This window comes from Octodon degus, unplaced genomic scaffold (assembly GCF_000260255.1).
Source record: "Octodon degus isolate 3935 unplaced genomic scaffold, OctDeg1.0 scaffold00038, whole genome shotgun sequence".
Lineage (NCBI taxonomy): Eukaryota > Metazoa > Chordata > Mammalia > Rodentia > Octodontidae > Octodon > Octodon degus.
Window position 1 is genome coordinate 8341822 of NW_004524614.1, and position 22551 is coordinate 8364372.

The window sequence follows — 22551 nt, forward strand, 5'->3', positions numbered from 1 at the left end:
CTTTCACTTTCTGGCTCTTCTTCTAATTCTTGTTTGAGTATAGATAACTACCCGTGATGTCCGAGAGTGAAAGGCACGTCTGCCAGGGTGAATCTATTGGGAGATGTTATAGGCCTTAGAAGGCAGGGCTTGGTGGGGTCTTGGGTCCTCATGATGCCCTCCAGAGAGATTGTAAAAACTCTCTGTCTGTCTCTGTCTCTGTCTCTGTCTCTGTCTCTGTCTCTGTCTGTGTCTCTGTCTCTGTTTCTCTGTCTCTCTCTGTCTCTGTCTCTCTGTCTCTGTCTCTCTGAGTCTCTCTTTCTCTCTTTCCCTCTCTCCCTCTCTCTCTCTTCTTCTCCCCCTGCCCTCTTTCTCTTTTCCTCTCCCTGCTTTCTGGCCCCAAATGTGTTTCTCACTGGTGCCTTTGTCTTCCCAGCAGCCCTTGCAAAGCCTGTTCTAGACCTTTGGACTTTGAATCAAAACTGTGAACCAAAAATAAGCCTCACTATAAGTAGCCCGTGTCGTATCTTCTTGCAGGACTGTGAAGCTGACTGGTACCTAAGGGAGGCCACCCTCCTCCTTGCCTCCCCCCCCCCCCGTCCCCCACCATTTGTTACCATAAGAAGCATCAGAAAAACTCCACTTGGAATTCTCCTCACACCAGATCGCATGCGATTTTTGTAATCTCATCTGGCTCTTATTTACTACAAAGATCCGTGAAAGCTTTGCTGCATTTGCTTAACCTATAAGTTAGGAATGGATGACACACTGCAGTGCAAAGTCTAGCATATTTTTTTGTTCAGTTCTTTCCTCATTTTGCTCCTCCTCCTTAATATGAAGACAGTGGTCAGGAAAGCTCACGGCAAAGCTACAAAAAATACATGAAAGCAGCGTATCCGCATGATGAGATAACACACCTATTTTCTTTCACCATTCCGTCCCGGTGCAGTTCTGGTTAAGACACCAGAACTGTTTGGCAGGCTGGCTACGGAGAAGCTGAGAAACTGACTGGCGTCTCCATGGCGACGCGTCACAAAGAGGCCGCCTGCTGGGCAAACAAGTGCAGGAACCCTGGCTGCCTCTGCCTCTTCCAGGCAGGATGGAGGCCCACGCTGGGCCCAAGGCTCCCTGCCTCTCTCAATGTGATCGCACGTTTCAACGGAGTAAGACAGCCAGCCTGGCCTGGCTGGGGGGTGGGGGGTGGGGGGAATGGGGAATGGGTCTCTCTTGAGAGCGGGTATGGTCCAGTGAAGGGTGTCTCCGTCTTTGAAGGTGTCACTTCCCTCTGCAGATAGACCAGTTGAGGAAGGGATCGGAGTCCGGAGAAGGACCAGGTGTTTGAGAATCTGCGGGTTCCAGCCCTTAAGCTAGTTGCCAAGCCCCGTCGGTAAAACACCTCCACCACCCCACCACCACCCCTACCCCACTTCATTAAATGACTCTGGAAAGGCCTTCCAGGGAGGAGACAGGAAAAAGAAGCGCCTAGGACCTTTCCAAGGAGAACAGGTTCACAGGCAAGGAAGGAACAGAGATGGCAAAGCTGGGCAAAGAATAAGACAGACTTGACACCAGGTACCCATACAGGTTCTGAGAAATGGCCAAGAAAGTCGGGGTGCCCTGAGAATGGAGGGGTCTCCTTGTCTGCAGCAGGGACAGGGCCCTCCACTTTCAACTGCAGCGGGGGTGGATTTTTTTTCTTTTGAAGAGATGCAGTAAGTACCTCCAGGAGCGCTTTGGAGCCTGGCTCTGCTTACCTGTGCGGGTTTACTAACAGCCCTTTGTGTCTGTGGAGGGCGTGTCACACTAGCTGTGAGGCTGGCGGCAGGATTACTGTGTAGTCAGCTCCTCTGCCCCCTTTCTCTTGGCAATAATGGCCCTTTGCTGCTGTCTAGCTGGGTAATTGGGTTCCATGTTGGCTGCAGAACAGTGAGGAATTATTCAGCGGCAGGTTTTCTAGAATTGCTCTCCCACAAGCATGAATGAGAGGTGTGTTTTTATTTCAAGTCATTCCTTCTTAAGAATGAAATATGAAAATAATTAGTACAAAAATATCAAACATACTTAGTTTCTATATGAAGTCCAAGGAGCCAGAGAGAAGAGGGAGGAAGCCCTCCCCGGATTTCCGGAGAGGATGCCTGTTCCCTCCCCTTCTTTTTCTGACCACTGGCCTTGGTTCCTTCCACTGTGTCCCATTTCTTTTCCTCTCGGAAATGCCAGAGTGTTCCAGGATGTCCTCCTGAGTTTGTATCCTCTCCGTGAGTGACCATACCCTTCCACCAGGCTTCAGGTGCCCCACCATGGTGCCAATGACTCTTTACTCTCTGTTTCTGGATTTGTAGATTAAAATATCCAACTGCCTACGGACAGTTTTATTTAGAGGTCATAAGAGGGCCCTCAATTCAATATGTGCGATTAACCTTCTGTCTTCCTCAGACCTTTCAGACTTTGAGAATCCTTGAGAGAGCATTCTAGCTGCTAAAATTAGGAGAGAAGGCAGTTTCTTTGATATCACAACTTGATGACCAGGTTTCTCTGATTCGACAGCTAAACTCTCCTTTTTCTGTTTGACACATCTTCTCCAGCTGTGGGTCTCTGATAGCCAGTCTGTACTATTCCTGCTAGGAGTTACCCTGTAATGGAGAGGCTGGTGTCATTTCCAAAATAGGATGAACACACTGTTACAGTTTAATGTAAAATGTTCCCATGAAAGTCTCGTGTGTTGAGGAATGGCACTTTCGGAGGGTGATTGGATAATGAGGGTGATATACCCATTAATGCATTGAGTTCATAACTAAATGTGTTATTAGGAGTTGGGGCCCAGTTAGAGGCAGCATGTCACCACAGGCACCTGGTGACATACAGGCACCTCCCATCTCTCTCTCTCTCTCTCTTTCCTTCCTGGTTGCCATTGATTGAGCAGCTTCCCTCCATTTGCCCTTCTGTCCTGCCATTTCTGCCCTGGTGCCAGCCAGCTTACCATGGACTGAACCCTCTGAAATTGTTGGCTGAACTAAACCTCTCCTCCTATAAATTGTGCCAGGTATTTTGTCCTAAGGATAGGAAAGTAACTAATATAGTGGTTGATGACCATGACAACTCATTGTTGCTGAACACTGATTGTAGCCTGGGCTTTAGTTTCGCATGGCTCCTGCATAAAACCAGACAAAAACTGGTGGCCTAAAATAGTAAGTTTATTTCCTGGCAGTTCTGAAGCTGGAAGCCCTAACACGAGGTGTGCTCTGAGCCACACCCTCCAGCAGCTGTGGGGTGGGATCCTTACACTCTTGACTTACAGCTGCACCCCTTCTCTTCTGCCTCTGAGGTTACATAGCCTTTACTCTTTTGTTCCTGCCAGATACTCCCACTTCTTAGCAGGAAATCTGTAATCACAGTTTGGTCATTGAGGTCCCTGAGGGTAATCCAGGATGACCTCTTCATTTTGAAATCCTTAATTTCACGTGCAAAGCCTCCTTTTCCAAATAGTCAGATTCATAGGTTCGGGAGTTTAGCATGTGAACATATATTTTGGGGGCATCATTCAGCATACTATACTGTGGACTCACCAATCCCTTTAATCTTCAAGTTATTGTAAAGTTACAATTATTAAATGCCACTAAAACCTGCCTTACCTCTCAGGTTGTTTTGAAAATAAAATGAAATAGTAAGTGTGGAAGTATATTGTGAAGTACAATAGATGCATTAGTTACTATTTTCCAAGCTTTATAATGTGCTTATATCCTCTGGATACTTCCAGTGGGTCACTAAGATTGGCAAATAAGGCTTGAAGAAGTAGCAGGGCACACATGACCCCAGAAACATATCCTTACAGAATTCTCCTTGTCCTCATTTGCACTGGGCCATTTCCCACTTCTCAGAGCTCATATTCCCTGCTACTTCCTCTGGACAGAGCACTACTCGATGATCTCTGTTTTTCTGCTCCATGATTTCCTATGTTTTTCTCCTACAAAATTAAATTGCAGCCCAGGAACCACCCTGCACTTGTTCTAGCTGTGTCCTCGTCTCATCCAGGAAGAAGGACTTGCACACTCCTCGGGGCCTCTCTGATGCAGAGGATCTCAGAACAACTTCAAATGTGTGCCTTAGGCTGCACAGCTCCTCCTCCAGGTGGTATGTCCTCAACAGCAGGACAGGACTCCATATCAAATGCTGAACATGGGCCTGGCCCATGGGAAGGGCTCAAGATTTGTTTGTAGAAGGAACAAAGATTGAGAACAAAAAGAAACAACCGGGAAGGTGGATCAGGGAGAGGGGCATGGAACTAGAAGTAAAGGCACTGACATGTTCCCTGACAAGAAGAAAAGCAGAAGAAAGCAAAGACATGCAAAAGATGCACTCTGGAAACAGTTTCACGATATTGTGTTTATGGATCTTTAAAGGGACATTTCTGTTAATGAAGAGTATTGATTCCAATAACATACTTTATTTTCAGATTTGTCAATGGAGTTCAAAATTGTGAAAATATGCATCCGACACTAAGGGTTATAGGAAGAAAATAGGATTAAATGTGAAATTAAGAGAAGATGTCCTGGAAACCAAGTCATACCCACACAGGTTAGGATGAGGGTGTGGAAAGGACTGTCTGATCTAAAACAGGAAGAGGGAAGTTGGCTTGACCATAGGGCCTGGAGGCAGCCAGACACACTGCCTCTGTCCCTGCCCACCTCTAGAGTAGGAGTTTAGCAATTTGTCCTGCCAGATGCCTACCCCTAGCCTGTCCTTGTCAAAGGAAAGATCCAACCAGGTACACCAAGGTGTGCCATGTTTGTCCATTTGGTTGATTGGAAAATGCTGTTCAGAGAGCTGTTTTTCCAGGGTTTTTGAGGTGCATCTGGGTCTAGCAGGAAATTGAGTTCAACTAGATTAGTGCTATTTGCCTTAGGAAAAACAGTAGATGGGTGTGTGGACTCTGTATTGAAGATCCTTCTTAATTCAAAAGTCTAACCTAGAGGTCTCAGTGAGGTTAAAGAAGGTTTATTTATGAGAGCAATACCTCAATTTCTTCCCACTTTCCCACACTTGAAATTCTTTTCACAAAGATATCTGCTATTGGAATAAAAGGTTTTCAAGTGTAAAGTGACCCTACCAAAGCAGAAATCTCAAAAGATAATGCCATTGAGAGGAGACACTAGGATGCTGTGGCAGCCAAGTGGGAGCAGAGTGGGATTAACAAGGGGCCCCAGTTCTGCAGTAGGGGTCACTCCAGGGTGGACATGGCACTTGAGCTTATGTGAAGATACTGGAGAATGCCACAGGTGAGCAGATCCAGCTGCCTGCCAGGAGTAGCGGGACTGTTAAATTATAAACAAGGTCTGTCTGGCAGAGACAAGGCAATGAGTATAAATCAGTTCACAGATGACAGAAATTGTGTATGACCAGGGTGCCACTGTGTGCCAGACAGGGAGATTTAACTTTTAAAAATATTGGGAAATTGCAGAAGATACTTCACAGCAATTTTAATTGGATACCTGGGTGGGAGCAAACTCAGGTAACAGGGTAGCTACCATGTCCTAGAGGTGAGATGATACATCCCAGACAAGCCCATTTAGTTAAAACAGACACATTTAATTCCAGGTTCCTATGAAATGTAAAAGGCAACAGCAACTGCCTAGATATGAAAAATGAAAAATGGACTGAATTTTAAATTTAAAAAGGTATCCCCTTCCTCACTCCATAGAGGACATGTTCTAAGAATGCAAATGGTTGCCTAGAACCATGGATAGTACTGACTCTACACAAGCCCTGTGACACTGGAAGATGATGACTATGTGACTACTGGGTGGGTGGTATACGCAGCCTGGATACCTTGGATGAAGGGATGATTCATGTTCCAGGCAGAAAGGAGCCGGACAGCAAGAGCTTGAACCATGCTGCTCAGAATAGTTTAGAGTTTAAAACTTATTGCCTGAAATTTTTCACTTACTATTTTTTGACTATGGTTGACTACAGGTGTCTGAGACCTTGGAAAGTGAAACACTATGGATAAAGGCATTATGGTGGCATTTTAAAAGAAACTTGGTGGTACTTTGTTGACACCAGGGGTGGGGAAAGAGTTGAAACAGAAACTCTGTGACTGCTTCTGTCTCACCTCCCTCCCTCAATGTTATCGCCCACTCTCAGCTCTCACTGATGTTGATGCTTCCGAATTTTGCAGTCATTACAAAGAATGAATTAGTGCTATACCAGCTGAGTTGGAGGGCTTTTTCATAAGAACAGGGTTGGTGACAAATACAAATTGGCTCACAAATTCAGGAGAGTTTGTGTCATATGAGCTTATTTTTGTAAAATATAATGGTGAGCACTAAACCCCAATAGGTATATGTACTTATATACGCACACATAAATATGTGTAGATTTCATCTTCATATATGCAAGAGTGGAAAGAGCTGACAAGACTGTTAACACGGGCTAGCATAGAGGAGACAGAAGGAGAGTGAATATCAGCAGGAGAGGAAGAAGCAGAGACGATGCACTAATGTGGTACAATTTGGTCATTAGAATGTAATAGTGGATATCTGAAGATGGAATTTCAAATCTGCCTTTTGTGTCTTTTGTGTAAGGCTGGAATTTTTAAGAATAGCTTATTTGAATACTCAATAAAAACAATAATCCTGCTTTTATTTTGGGCAAACCTGGAGAACGGAGTTTCTTTCCTATGTGAAGCCCTTAGTTGGTGTACTAGTCACTTGCCTGTCTCAGGGACAAAATACCCAACACCTACAACTTAAAAGATACAGGTGGAGGGCAGGTTAATTTTGGCTCACAGTTTTAGCTGATTCAGTCCATAGTCAGCTGACTCTAAGACAAAAATAACAAAGCCCTTCCAACATGGTGGAAGAAAGCTATTTCCTGCATGGTGGCCAGGAAGCAAAGAAAAGTGGGAAGTGGGGTCACCCCCCCAGTGACCCTCTCCAGTGACCCTCCAAACATGAGACTCTGGGAGACATTTTAGAGCTAAATTATTGCATTCTTTCCCTGACCTCCAAAAGTCTCATGTGCAGCTCATTATGCAAAATTAATTTATCCTGTCTCTAAGAGTCACCAAAGTCTTATTAATTATGGCATTGCTGAGTAGTCCAAGCCAAATCCTCTGAGAGTCAAGAAGGAATTTAACTATGAGCTCATCTAATGTCAAAAAGAAAGTGAAACACAACATACAATGACACAGCGTAGACATTCCCACCAAGAAAAGGAGAAACAGGATAGGAAGCAATGGGACAAAAGCCAGATCAAAATTCATCCAAGCAAAGATTATATCTTGTAGTTCAATGTCCAGCCATCAAGGAAGGTTGTGGTGAAATGAGCTTTAGAGGGCTTAGGTAGCTCCACCACTATGACCTTGCTGTTTACAACGCACATGACCTCTTTTTAGTCTGGATCTGTTTATTGCTTGCACCTTTCCCCAGCAGACATTCCATGTTCCAAGCATTTTTCTAGCTTCCTGTGGTCTCTAGTGTACCTTTGGCTTCACTTTCATAAATCCACACATTCCCCTGTCCTGGGTTCCTGGCAGCAACTATGACCCTGTTACAGCTTTTTGTATGACCTCTTAGACACCCTTCTGAAATCTAGGTGGGAAGCTCATGATCTCATATCTCTTACATTCTGCATGCCTAAAACACCAGCTCTGTGTGAATGATGCAAAAGTCAACTGGCAGCTTGAGCAAGAGCGGGGCTCTTGGAAAGTGACTACCGTGGTCTCTGATACCCAGGATGCCTGAACTTGGAGACATACTTCCTAGGCATCCCTGAATAGCAGGTGTCCCAGGAACAATCTTTTCAGACAAAAGCTATACAGTTATGGACTTGTGAGGCTACAATGGGTAAGGCTTTGATGACTTCTGAGGTGTCCTCAAGGCATTTTTCTTCTCATCCCTGTACAAAGTACTTAGCTTCATTTCAATGCTAGTCTTTTCAATGCTAGTATTTTCAGCAACCATGTTTTTTAAATGTTCTTTTGTACCAACTTTCTTTCTTGTGAAACCTAAAAATTGCTTGAGTCATTTAGTTCTGCTGTCTGCTCCTGCTTCTCCTTGTAGATCTGGATAAACACAGTGTTTTGTATGGCACAGCCTGACAATTGGTCTGCCTTGAAATTTCCTCCACCTGGTTAATTGGGCCACTGCTCTTAATCTCAGTCTTCTTCAAGGTCTCAAGGCACAAGAAGAATGTAGAAAAAAATTTTGGCAGAGTATAACATACATGGCCTGTAGTCCAAATGCTAATGAAGTCCTTGTTCCTAACTGAAACCTCCTGAGCCTAGTTTTCACTGTCTACATTGCTAGTAGCACTTTGATCTTCTAAGCTTCAACCAGAGTCACCCATTAAACTCTGTTTATAACATGCTAGGGCCTCTCTAGCTTGTTTCTTCAAATTTTCCCTACAAACCAGTTCCAACGGCTTGTGAACCACATAGTCCAGTAGTCACAGCAATGACCCCACTCCTGACACCAATTTTCTGTATTAGTCATGTTTTCTTCACTGAGACAATGTCTCAGGCACCCAAAACTTGAAGGAGGAGAGCCTTGTTTTGGCTCACAAATTCAGCTGTGCTTGGCTGACTTCAAAACACAGCAAAACACCATAGTAGAGGAAAGCTGTCACTCAGGAAGCACAGAGGAAGAGGAGGGACCAGGACTGAGAATATACCTTTCTAAGCCATCTCCCCAATCACCCCTTCCAACCAGGCCCTACCATTGAATGTGAGACTTTTCAGGGACAGTTAAGATCTAAACTGTAACAGTTCGGCCTTATGGCTGTTTAACTTCTAAAGCAAAATTATTATCCAAAATCGTGTCTCTTTCTTTGTAAAATTATTTTAATTGCTTAATTAAATTTAACAGTTGATTAAAATATTCTTGTTTGGTATATTTAAAAGTGCTTTATTGTCCTTTTAGCAGGTGATACCAACTGGGATTCATATGCTACCACAATGAAGACAGCATTCACACATAAAACAGGAGAAGTGCCAGCTTTAATTCGGTAATTCCCTCTTGAAGTCACATTAGTGTACTCAGTTTAATTTGTTCACTTGTCTTTTATTATTCAGAATGGAAATCAAATAGAGCAACTGGGGAAGGCTTTTAAAATGCACTGTTAGGGACTGCAGCACATGCAATTACACTCCAAGTATTAAGAGACTTCCTCCACCAAACAAGAGCCAGACCACCAAGAAAACCAAGAAGATCGCCACGTTGGTTCTTCATAAAGTTATTGCATATAGTGGTTTACCATAGACCTAGTGTGCACATTAGTAGGATTGTGCTATCTCCACATCATATGTAAATTGAATTCCTACCCTAATATGTAGCCACAGGCAGTGACTATTGAATAAATGAGTGAATGGATGTATACTTGCTAGCACTATGGTCACTAGCATTGGTTTTGTAGGTTGGAAGAAAACACAATTCCCTGACCTTTATCTCTACCCCTGTGGTTACAGCAGTGTTGGCTTGTGGCCCCGCCAGTTCTCCATGAGCTGAAGGTAATGGAGATTTCTGGCTTTTCCGAGTTCAGTATGAGGTCAGGGGAGCCTGGCCCCTTTCACTGTTTCACTAGTGGGTACAGCATCAGCCTGGACAGCCTGTGGCCTGTGTTTACTGTGCATTTCTTCCCACAAAGATCATCTTTGCTTAGAAATTTAGGTTAGTGAGCAGGCAGATGCTTGATTGATAAGTCCTTGTCTAACCGAGGCTATTTCTACTCCACTAGGCAAGTAACAACCATCCGCAATGTTGAGTTTTATTCTTGGTGGAAATGAGAATGATCCCTGCTTTCAGTGGTAGGGGGGAGATCTCCTGAGGAGAGTGCTAGTACAGTGATTAGCTCAAAGCAATTATTTAGTAATGTCATTCATTTACCCCCAGTGTAACATAAGATAGACTTTCAAAACTCCACAACTATAAGAGTCCTGATTTCTGAGTTCCTGGTTGTCTGCTGACCTATATAGTGTCTTAACTGAAAGATTTATCACCTGACTACAGTGAAAATGCCAGGTTCACAGGAACTGATGACTAGACGTCTGCAAAGAAACATCAGGGAGGAAAGCCAAAGGACGAAGAGCTGCGTGGAAAGTCTCAGATGGCGGTCTTCAAATTCATATGTTTTCAAAGTTCTCATAAATAAATACTTGCAAAAGACAAAACAGTAAGCCCAAACTAAATATTGACTTTTTAAAAGAAAAAAATCAAAATTATATAAACAATCAGGGCTCTCAATGCCTCATTAAGTTTATACTCATTGTAATTCTTTTTTAAAAAAATACTCAGACAAGATCTTTGATACTTTTTCTTCTTGACTTCTTCCACATTCTACTTCCTCAATGGAATTTTCCCTGGATATCATATATTTTATATTTGAAAGCAATTTGTTGAGTACTCTGTTATGCTTTTTGTGAGTATTTTAGTTAAACTTTTAGATGTGTTACATGACTTCAGTTTCTGAGTTATCATTGTTATTTTTAACACACACTTGCTCAAAGGAATAAATATATTACAAATGTTCATACTTATTAAAAAAGTGTTTTGAACTATATCTTAATGAGATAAAATGGAGCTGTTTTGTTTTGAGTTCTTCATATATCCAGTTTAGAGTATTATTTTTAAAAAGAGACCATGAGCAACATCATTATTATTATTAATAAGGTTTTTTTTTTTTTTGCTTTTTTCTTAATCTGTAAGTGCTAAGAAAGTTTGTGCATGCGTGTGTGCACACATAGACACAGAGATGTGAATGGAGTTTTGGGGCAACAATGTCATTGGATACTCTGAACTCTCTGAATTTTATGACAGAAATCACAAGGTAATTTTTAATGGCTAATCCACTGACAGCTTGGTAGGGTACTCTTTCAATTTTACTCAAAGCAAGAAATGAGGTGATTTATCATCCATTTATTGAATGATTCCCTACCTCAGCTTCTGAGAAATATATCAAAAAGGCACATCTAACAAATAACAGATGACACTAAATTATACCTATTACTATTTCACTTGGAGGTGTCTTTAATATTATATACTCAAAAAGGATTTGGGAAGTGGAAACATTAATTTTAATAAATGTTTTTTGATATAATATTTTTACATAAGAGGCTCTTACCATCATATTTTTAACATACTTCTGTCAAAATCTTGGCACTAAAGACTGAGCTCATACAGCTTCCTTACCTGAGCTCATACACTTGTCTACTTGGTAAAATCAGTCCTTATCATCAAACCAATGAGCATACACAGTGTGAACAAAAACTACCATGAATGTTTAAAAATTTCTAAAATTTATTATAGTAAACAACACATTGCTGTCAGTTGCCCTCAAAATACTCCCCTGTACATTGAACACACTTAGCCCATTGTTCTTGCTGTTTTCTGAAGCAGTTCTGGAAGTCCTTGTCTTCAGCTGTGAAAAACCTTTATATTTTATGGTCATTTTGACTTTGGGGAAGAGACAGAAATGATACAGTACCAGAACTCATGAATAAGATGAATGAGGACTCATAGTGTGTTTGTTGGTCTGGCTTTCTGGTGGATGGCACTAGGCAGCAACATTCACTGTAATTTTTATTGCATCTCATAAAGACTCTCACTAAAGAGAGCTTTCAGAACTACTTCAGAAAGTGGCGAAGATGGTGGGATACATGTGTTTGGAGTGTGTTTGAAGTGGGGTTAATGACAATGTTGTTTAGTGCAATCTAGTTTTTACATTTAAACACTCATGGTATATTTTGATCATAACTCACAACTAAGTTTATTTCCTGTTCAAATAAAATTTACCTGAAATAAAATTTCAGTTCAAATAAATGTTAATGTATATTTTGAACAATATTATGAAAGTACTGAAAAAATGGATAATGGAATATTTATGTTATGGAAGATTATTAAAAATAGAGAAGGGAAATATAAAAAGACTCAAGTTTGATACAATGAAATATATATATAGTTGAGGGTTTTTTTAGTTTTTATTTTTGGCTTGTTCTTGGTGCTACAGTCCAAACCGAGGGCTTTCAGCTTGTTTAGCAAGCATTCTAAATCCCTAGCCCTCCGAGTAAATACATATAAAAAATAATGCAATGAGAGTTATAAATTATCCGTGAAGTGAATATGATAAAAATATGAGTTTTTCTTAGATTTTTTTCATGTTAGTAGAATTCTTATGCTTTACTTTTGGAAATAAACAACAATCACATATAAATCTCAGGGATAATTTCATGAGATGACAAGTCAAGCTTCACTTAATGAAAGAGAGTTGCATAGAGTATAGTGACCTTTTTTAGTTGATCTGGCAAGCCACATATGCTTTTTTATTGTCAAATATTTTGTTGGCAATGAGGATTGGCTGTATTGGAATAAATATTTCATAACAGGATTAAAACATATGATTTAATAATGAATATGAAATCTGAAAAAAAACCACAAATCTTTACTTACCAGTTTTACCCAGTAATCTCGAAAAATGTGGTGTCCCAGAAAAGATTCTAGTTATATTTAAAGCAATCTTCATCACAACTTTCACTACTTCCCCTCCTCAGACACGCATTTCTATTCAGCTGATGACATTGCCTACAGATTTTTTTAAAAACTGCAAGCATGTACAGAAATAGCCATTTTAAGCGCTCCACATTTGCTGCTGTCCTCCGAGAGGCCTCTTCCTAAGGACAGATGAGCATTTGGTAATTGTTGGGAGATGGAAAGGCAGACATTTCTCTCAGCTACCAGCTCTCACTGCGGAAACATGCAGACGTGGAGAAGGAGCAGTCCTGGGCGAGTGCCCAGAACTTGGGCGACAGCGCTTCCCTGAACTCATTCTGACCAAGTTTCCCTTCCTGTGCACTCTTACTGGGCCTTGAGGTGTATGTCCCAAGGCAATGAACCAGAAGAAGAGCCTGTGGTAGCTGGCCATGGTGGCAAACACCTGTAATCCCAGTTACTGAGGAAGCAGAGCAGGAGGATTACAAGTTCAAGTGCAGTTTTGGCAACTGAACAATTTAGGGAGAAACTGGCTCAAGAGAAAAGGGTAAGTAAGGACTAACTCCGGTAGGGCGCCCCCTGACTTTCATTTCCTGATTCCCAGCATCCTTGTCAAAACCCCATGATAAGATGGAAGGGTGAGTCCTGAGAAGACTGCTGGAAAGAAAGAAAGGATCTGCAGGCAAATCACTTATATCTTAATTAGTATTTTTGCTTCTTTTTATCAACTGAAATATGTGTACAAAGAGAAAGTTCCAAGATGAATGGAATTATGTATCACAAACATGTACTAATAGAAAAGAATAGTGACAAGAGAAAAAAAGACTCTTCACAACTTTCTAATTATGCTGAAATACTCTAAGCATGAGAATATCCAACTCTTTAAAGGAATTAAAAAAATGAATTTTTGAGTGTTACTCTTCTAAACTTTGTTTTAGGGCCCCATGCTTTTAGTTAGAGCCATCCTAAATTACAAAAATATTCTTTATGAGGGGAATTTATATATTAAATTATATCTGGCATCAAGTATTAAGCCAGCCAACCTTTAAAAAATATAGTAAATAAAATGTTTTGATGTATGTATCATTGTGAGCTTTACCACTCACTCAAATTTGTTTTTATTTTCAGCCAGAAAAGTATCAAAAGATTAGGATACACATACTCACTTAGTGATCCAATTCTGAATCAGACCCAATACAATGATGAATATGCTTGGAAATTGTATTCTAGAGAAAATCTGATAACAAATGAAGCTTCAAGAGGAATCAAGAGCCACAAATTACATCCCACTCAAGTAAGATGATATCTATATATCTGCAGAATTTAATACTGTACCAACTACTAGCAAGAGTGGATTAACAATAATGTACTTGAGTGTGCCACAAAAACTTGGCATCTCCTGCTGCCGTGGGATACAGGGTCTCTCTTCCCTTATTGCCCACTGGATGTCTTCCCATTTCTTTCTACCCATTTTTCTATCACCTCGGTTTTTTAAGAGTTTTAATTGAAGTGAAATTCATATAGTATAAAATGAACCATTTTAAATGTGATCGGTTTACTGCCATTGAGTGTATTATATTGTGGAACCACCATCTCTATATTGTTGCAAAATATTTTAAATCATCCCAGAAAGAAACACAATAACCATGAAAACCACTATTCCCCAGTCCCCTGTCTCACTGCCCCTGGCAACCACCAATCTGCTTTCTATATGGATTACCTATTCTGGATGTTTTCTATGTGGAAATCATTCAAATAGGCAACTTTCGTGTTGAGCTATTTTTTTTACTTAACATGATGTTGCTGAGGTTCCCTAAGAGGTAACAAGTGTCAGTACTTTTCATGATTAAATAATACTATATGTGTAAGGCAGTGCATTCACATTTTGTTGGCGGATGTTTGGGTTGTGTCCACCTTTTGGCTATTGTGAATAGTGCTACTACGAAGGACATTTGTGTTTGGTATTTTGTATTCTCTCACATCTCTGTGGCTTTTATCACTGCTAACTTTCTCTACAGTGTCCTTTGCCTGTCCACCAAAGGATCTGCCCTGTATTTCCTTAGGTTCAGCTTAAAAGAAATCATTTTCTTGTATGCTGAATTGAAAAAAACTAATTACTCTCTGTGTGTTGTGACACTGTGTATCCCTTGACCAAAAAGGGCGGTATGTGGTTGGTTGTGGTAAATAGTTTCATTTATTTGACTGCCACCTGAGATGGAGCCGCCTCAGTGCACTCAGTAGAGGACCAGGTAGAAGAATGAAAGATATATGATAATCAAAAGGTGAGAGAGATGAAGAGGGAAAAGCGGCATTCACATTTCTAAGTTGAATGGCTGGGTACAGGCCCACACTGTTTACCCTGCTGGAACATGCAGAGGACCGAGTTTGGCAGCGAAGGGCAGAGAGAAGAATGTGAGTTCAGGTGATGACATGTTGGTTGGTGATATGTCCACCAATCAATTGAGCATGCAGGTCTGGTGCTCATGTAGGACAGAAGCCAAAACTGTAGACTTAGAAATCAGCACTGGGGAGCTGAAATAAGAGGATCAGTATGAGTCCAAAATGCTTAATGAGACCCTGTACCAAATGAATGAATGAATAAATAAATCTTTTTAAAAAAGAAATCATCAGCACAAACATATACATCCTGCTGGTTCCTCAGGGTACCCATTCACTAGAATCAATTTGCCTCTTAAGTGTTTTCCTTAAAACTTAAAAATTAATGTCAAAAACATTATACTGTATATGTGTATATGCACAGTGCAATCTACAAATATGGTATTTATATGTTTTAAATGTGTTATAGTAAAAGACACATTACCATTCATCACCCTCAAAATATCTCTCATGCTTTGAACCCACTAAGCCATAGCTTTCCACTTCCTGAAGCAGTTCTGGATTCTTCTTTCATGAATATCTTTAGTTGAGTAGTTGCGGCTGCCTTGAAGACCTGAACCAATTCAAAATCTTTCCTTTTCAATTTTGGAGAAGAGCTAGAAGTTGTGTGATACCAGATTTGGTGAATAAGGTGGGCATGGATACACTAACAGGTTTTCACAACCCTGCCTTGTTGTTGGATGGGATGCAGCAGCAGCTTTCATCGTGTTTTTATCACACCTGTAACAACACAAAAGAAGATTTCTGGAGCTGTCTTAGAAAGTGATAAGAGCTATGAGATCAATGTGTTTGAAGCATGAGGGAGAATGTGGAGGAAGATTAATGACAATGTCTTTTACCCCAGTAAACTTTTCATTATTTGGCACACACTGTATATTTTAATCACCCCTTGTATGTAACTCACAGGCATAGAGTTTTCCTTCATCTATAAGCTATTGAAGTTGCTTGGTCAGAGCTGGTGGGGTATACTGCCCTTTGTGCTTTCATCCAAGGAGTGTTGCACTAGACTGCAGACCCTAGTAAACTAGGCATTGAGTCTCAGCAACTGCTATCATCAAAGGGAGAAACAATAGTAATAACATTGTTATTATTATTGTACTTTTGCCTCCTGCAGTTGGGGGAGGGGGCGGGGCTGATGCAGCATGTGGTGCTAGGGATTGAACCGCAGTCCCTGCACATTGTCTAAGCTTGCCTAAACAGGCACTTTAGAGCACTGAGCTATCTCACTGGCCCTCTCTTGCAGTCTTGCCAAACAACAGTTACAGTCTATCTAGGGGATCTGCCACAAGTCTGAGTCCTGTGAGCAGATACATGTTATGTAGCCCAATGAGAATGCGATCAACAAAAGCCAGATTGAGCACCTCTACACATCAAAGGGTTTCTTCAACAGACACATTATATTCACCTTTGGTTGCTTTAGCAGGTAAATTATAAGGGGAAAGGGGAACTGAAGGAGAACCTGAATAGTAAAAGGTACTTGAAAGGGAAATTTGGGACAGTGAAAATACATACTGCTTTCAGTGTGAAGGGAAACTAAGAAACATTGCAGTTACAAGAAGAGGAAACTTGTGAAGAGAGGGTTTGATCCATAACATAGGAGAAATAGAGGCAAGCTTGCTTGGTTGATGGCAATGGCTCAGCTGAGAGAAAAATTAAAGTCTTAAGAGAAGTGAAATTGTTGGAGTGACATCTGGAGCAGACTAAAGTGAACAGATAGGGTGCACCTGAGCTGCTGTCTTGTCACAGCAGGTGCAAGTGAAGGTGTGGTGGCTGGGAGGGGCTGAGGAGGCTGTGGTGTGTCTCTTGGTGGTTTCCATTTCTGAGGGTGATGGGAAGTATGTCATGAGAGGGAAGATGGAGAAGGGGGTGGAAGGTGCAAGTTGGATGACCCTGGAGTCTCCTCAGTGGTGAGGCAGAGACAGTGCCTGCACTTTGTGATGTTGCCGAGACCTACCTGGCAGTCAGGGCTTTTTCTCTGGGGCTTCCAAAGGGAAGCTCATCTCCCTGCAGCTTGGAAAATGTGAAAAGCCTGAGATAGCAGTAATCTGGTTGGAAGCTCAAGTCTTTGTAGTTTTCAACCACGTTTTCTTATCCTCAGTGTAAAAAGACTGAATAATGCACTCAGTACCGGTGTTACAGCTTGGCAAAGCTGTGTTGCAGCTTCTGTCCACAAACTTCCCTAACACACAGGCAACTGCAGGGGCATAGCAAGGTGCAAAGGAGTCTACAGAACATGTATTCAGGTGCTTACCTCCTTGACCACATTAAGTGGACCTGTATGGATTCTCTCAAAAACTTTGTTTGTAATGATAGGGATTTCAATGGACACTGCCCCAAGGGCATTCAGTGATGACACCAAGAAGCTGCCTCCCTTGGAAAATCCCTGCTTCCATGGCAGAAATTCAGAAGGCAATCTCAGACCAATTTATTTCCTGTACTATGAAAGACTTTGTGGACCCAGCCACAGGTAAACGCATTTGCTTTTCTCCTTTCCCTAATCATGTGCTTGATATTGCGGATGTAGCAGCCAGCAGCGTGGATGTGGTCTCTTGCCTCTAGGAGCTCGGTCTAGGCACAAAACAGAACATTTCACACAAAAAAAATCAAGTATAAAAAGGTACATGCTGAAGAAACACATTCCGGTTGCTATGGGCACAGAGGAGAGTAGCCTAATGTGGAGTGGAGTGGGTGGGGTGAAACTCAGAGAGAGGCTTCCCTTCCCACTCCTGAAGGATAAAGGGAAATGAACCAGTCAAGGACATAGTGGAGAGTGCTGGGACTATGGACATGTGCTACCATGCCAGCTTTGGACTACATGATTCTATTGCTTTCTTTTACCAGCTTTCCGTGGCATTTTGCACAAAATCCAAATTTAGTTCCTTCTGTGGTCCCTAAAGTCTTGTTAAATAGGTCTTGTGACCTCCCTATTCTATCTTCCTCATTTGTGGGGTTCCAGCCTCCACATGGGTCTCACTTAGTTTCCTGTAAGATGCCTACTTCTCTCGCACCTTTTGCCAGTGTCCCTTTTCACCTGTAATGCTCCTCCCCAGATGTCTTCCTGTGGCTTTGCTTGGCATTCTGTAGACCTCAGTTTCAATGTCACCTTCCCTTTTCTTCCTACCTTCTCCACCTTTGCCTTTTCTTACTATTCTATCTGGAGAGCTATGACATCATCCATTGTATCTAGGATTTTGTATTTTGAAATCATTTGTTGCTCACATTTGTATTTTGTTATTTTTGTTTTTTATTGTATGTTTCCTCCACTATTCCATAAATTCTCATAAGGCTTTTACCCACTCAGGGGCCAATAGATAGAAAAAGTCCAGAAAATACTTGTTGAATGACAGAATACACGGAAAATACTCTTTGATACTAGGAAGGCATGGGATTAAAACACTTCTATGCCTGCAGATAAACATTAAGGATAATGAGAAAATATTTGAAATGTTAACATTCGTTAAAGTCTTTGAGTTTCTAATCCAAGTTCTCTATTCAGTATAAGAAAATTATAATTTCTCTGCATGCAGGTAAATACCTAGGACCTGTCAAGATTCTCTCTTAAATTTCTCAACTCTACCTGCTTCTATTCCTCCTCACAGGCCTACCGTAGTTCAGACTACCAATATCTCTGTTTGGACAACCTCCAATCCAACCCTCTCACCTAGTTTGGTCCCATCTGATCCACTGTCCCTTCTGGATGTACAAATTGGCAACCTGTTGTCTGAGATAAAAGCTAAGTGTCTTAGCTGTATTACCTGTATCATCTAGCCCTTGCCTCTAGCCTTTTACCCTCCCTGCCTCTTCCTGCCTGGAGATTGCTGCCCTGTCTGGAGACTCATCGTGTCCCTGTGCTCTCCCACATCTGCACACCTGGATTTTTCCTGTATAAGACATCTCTGAGTTTCTTCTTTTGGTCTATGGTGACCTCTCACTTCATTCTAGATCTAAGCTTCTCTGATCTCAAGCTTTAGAGTATTGGCTTTGCCGTGTGATCTATAGCCCTACCAATTCTAACATTTCACATAGGATTTATGAAATAATATTTTAGTTATCTTATTTGTGTGTGTTTCTCAAATGCTTGAAGCTTCTAAAAAAGAGGAACCAGATCTCCTCTTCCCCCCTATTATTGAAATAAGGCAAATGATGACAAGCACTAAAAGGTGATTGTTTTCACATTGAGGCTTGCAGAATTTGGTTTTGATGAAATAGAACAGCTGGTTAAAAAAAGTAGAATCGGTTTTCCCTTTGCTATAGACAATGTGCCTATTGGTCCCTAAAGGTCTTATTGGTTTCAAATAGTCCTTTTGGATTGCGCTTTTCTGCAGAGCTCTATCTCATCTGAAAGTTGCCAGTTTCATTTTTCAGCCTAACTTACTGGCATAGTATCACAATTTCAATGGGAAAGAAACCAGGGGAGCTCAGCAGGGATGGCCACTGGGCAGGGTCCAGGGCTTGGGTCAACTGAGCAGCGGATCATGGTCATCTTAATGTGCCACACTTCAGCACCTGGAAGAAGGTTTCAGGTGTTGGTTGAGGGGGCTCCCCTTCATAGTAATGCCTCAAGGAGCTCAGTAATATGAATTTTATAAAGGCATCAGCTGAGAAAAATTAAGGCCACATTATACCTGAACATTATACAGTTGACTACGAGTTATCTTAAGCATATATCACCTAGGCAGTCACTAGAAAGTGGTTCAGATATTAACTGCTAATCTATAGCAATTATATTTCTAGTTGTTTTATTTGTTCACTCATAAATGTAGTAAATATTTAATGTGGTCCATTACTGAGGATCAATGAAGAATAAGACTTACTCTTTGCCTTCATAGGAACTTAGGGAATGTTTAGATCCTCACTGTGACTTTTCTGGGCTTTATTGGCAATGATCCCTATTTTATGGAGGTGCACTTGGCTCCTGTGGAAAGACATTCAAGATCCTTGCCAGCCTGGTTTCAACTCAGCTCTTGTTTTGCCTTCAGCTGTTCCTTCCTGTCATGTGTGTTCATAGTCCACTAGTCACATTTCACAGGCACACTGCGCATTTTGCTTCTGTGTTGACCATTCAGCCAAGCCCTTCATGATGGTTCTTGTCCTGCTCTTATTCCCTTAACCTCACATACTCTGGGCTTCTGTAGCACCTCATTCTAGGCTCAAGCATATGAGAAGTTTGTTCACAGTGTAAGCTCCAAGGCATCTTAAGTCCATGTGAAAATCAGTTTCCAGTGTAATTGTAGTTGCCAGACTCACCACAATCTTTATCTCTTTGTTGGAAAATATCTTTCTATTTGTAAAGGCATTGTTCTACCTTAAGACAATTTGGGATTGTCTTAAGGTAGAGCAATAATATAATGGTTAATAACTGTGGCAAATAACAGAACAAATCTAGGAAATGAAGCTATTTGAGACTTACTGGTTGCTCTAGTTAGACACACGTGTCTAGAGAAACAGAAATTGTTTCTCTCAGATAAAACTATAGTAAATGATAGAAACCAAATTAGGAGTGGAAGTTATCAGGAACAATACAAGATGAATTTCCAAAATATTGGAACATCCAAAGTATGGGCAGTTTCTGAGGTCATTCTCAGGCCAGTAAGCATTTCCATGTTCTTCTAAGTAAGCCAAAGAAACAGGTCACACGTGGTAGAATCCACATCTCCTCTGCTGGACTATACAGATCACTTTTATATTTTAGAGAATTTTTTAAAATAACAAAAATGATAACCTGCCAGTCCCAGCCCAGGCGCAGTGTAGGTGAGACCCTCTTCCACCCTCTTGGGACCCCCCCACCCCACTCTACAGCACTACCCCTAGCCTGCCTGCTAAGTGAGAATTTCTGCCATGTTCTGGGGACCCCCAGATCCAGCCCTAACCCAGGCCTGGTAAGTGTGTGGGAGTGCTTCCTCTCCCCCTACTCCACGTTATCCACTCCAGACTCAGCTCAGGCCTGGCATACAGGACTGAGGTGAAATCCTTCAGCTGCAATCCCTGCAGAGAGAATAGGGGACAAAGCCACTCAGCTAGTCCAGGAGAAGAACATCTTGCCAGAGGGACAAACAGGATCACTCCCAAGGGCAACAGCAAGAAGAAGCTGAGCACAGCAGCCAGACACAAGCCAGGCATAGCTGGATAAATCCAAACTTTGTAGATCTGCACCTGAATTTCAGTAGGTGCGAAGGTTATTACTGCGCCAAAGCTCTATAACAAAGGTCGGAAGACAGTACTACACAAAATGACAACAAGAAGGAGCAAAATGCAATCTCAGACCCCAAGCCCACCCATAACAAGTGCAGAGGACACTAACACAGAACAAATTGGAAAAAACACAGCTGAAATAAATGAACCAACAACTTGTGAAATAAAGAAACAACAGCAGAAAGGTACAGAGGAACTCAGATTGGAAATGAAAAAAGAAATCCCTGAATTAATAGCATCTGCGGTAAAGAATAAAGTGCACAAACATACGGAAGAAACCCAATGCTCACCCAGAAGAAGTGCAGAGGACACTAACTCAGCTCAAATGTATGAATTAATAGAATTAAAAGTAAATAAGCAACAGCAGAAAGTTATAGAGGAACTCAGAGTGGAATTCTTTTCTGAAAAAAAAATTCTCTGAACTCATAGCATCTGAAGTAAACCATCAACTACAGAAACACAGGGAGGAAACCCAATCTGAAAAAAACACTGCAGTAAAAGAATTAATAACTGCTTCTAAAGAAGACATTGATAAAAAAAATAGAAGAGATTAGAAAAATGATGGATTCCTTCAAAGAACAATGCAGAAAAGAAATAGATCGCATGAAGCAGAGTCAAAGAGATATAAAGGAAAGTAAAATCTCAATCACAAGCTTGCAAACCGTTTAAGTGAAAGTGAAGACAGAGTTTCAGATCTTGAAGACACTGGTTCAGTTAGTGAAAAGGGAGGAAAAGATCTCTTAAAAACAACTAGGATGAAGGAAAGAATAATAATAATGCATCACCTGCAAGACGATGCAAAGATGAACAATGTAAGACTAATAGGTATCAATGAGAAAGAAGGAGTCAATGCAAATGACATTAAAAAAATATGGGCAGAAGTAATAGGAGAAAACTTCCCAAATATGAGGAAACAATCTGACATTCGGGTAAATGAAGCATATAGAACACAAATAACCTCAACCCAATTAAAAGCACACCGAGACATATAATAGTCAAGATCATAGAACTTCAGCTCAAGAATAATATACTGAAAGCCACTAGAGAAAAGAAGCAGATCACATTCAAAGGAAAACCCATCAGAATTATGGCCGACTTCACTTCACAAACCATGAAGGCAAGAAAAGCATGGAGCAGAGTACTTCAAGTCCTCTATACGACTATACCCTGCAAAACTCTCTTTCAAGTTTGATGGAAAAGTGAAATACTTCCATGACAAAAACAACTAAAGAATTTCATGATGACAAATCCAACCCCACACAGGATACTGAAAGATGTTCTAAAGAGGGACCAAAATGATCAGAACTCCACAAATGAGACCAGAAGCAACCAACTAAATAGGGCAAGCAATTAAACACAGGAGAAAAAGGAGTAAACAACAACAGGTAAATAACATGTCAATCGTAAGTCAATACATCTCAATTCTAACCATAAATGTAAATGGACTCAATTCACCAATTAAGAGAAATAGACTGACACAGTGGATTAGGAAACAAAATCCAACAAT

The 22551-nt window shown here is 41.2% G+C and overlaps 1 protein-coding gene across 1 annotated transcript in view; it reads left to right on the forward strand.

Moving 5' to 3' along the window:
• Positions 1–1050: 1050 nt before the first annotated feature.
• Positions 1051–22551, forward strand: part of Tex26 (testis expressed 26) — a 34337-nt gene continuing 12836 nt past the window's right edge. The window contains exons 1-4 of the mRNA XM_023715118.1: positions 1051–1142; positions 8895–8979; positions 13584–13749; positions 17166–17319. Of these exons, the coding sequence (XP_023570886.1) occupies positions 1079–1142; positions 8895–8979; positions 13584–13749; positions 17166–17319 (469 nt within the window). The 5' untranslated portion in view covers positions 1051–1078. The remainder of the gene's footprint in view (positions 1143–8894; positions 8980–13583; positions 13750–17165; positions 17320–22551) is intronic.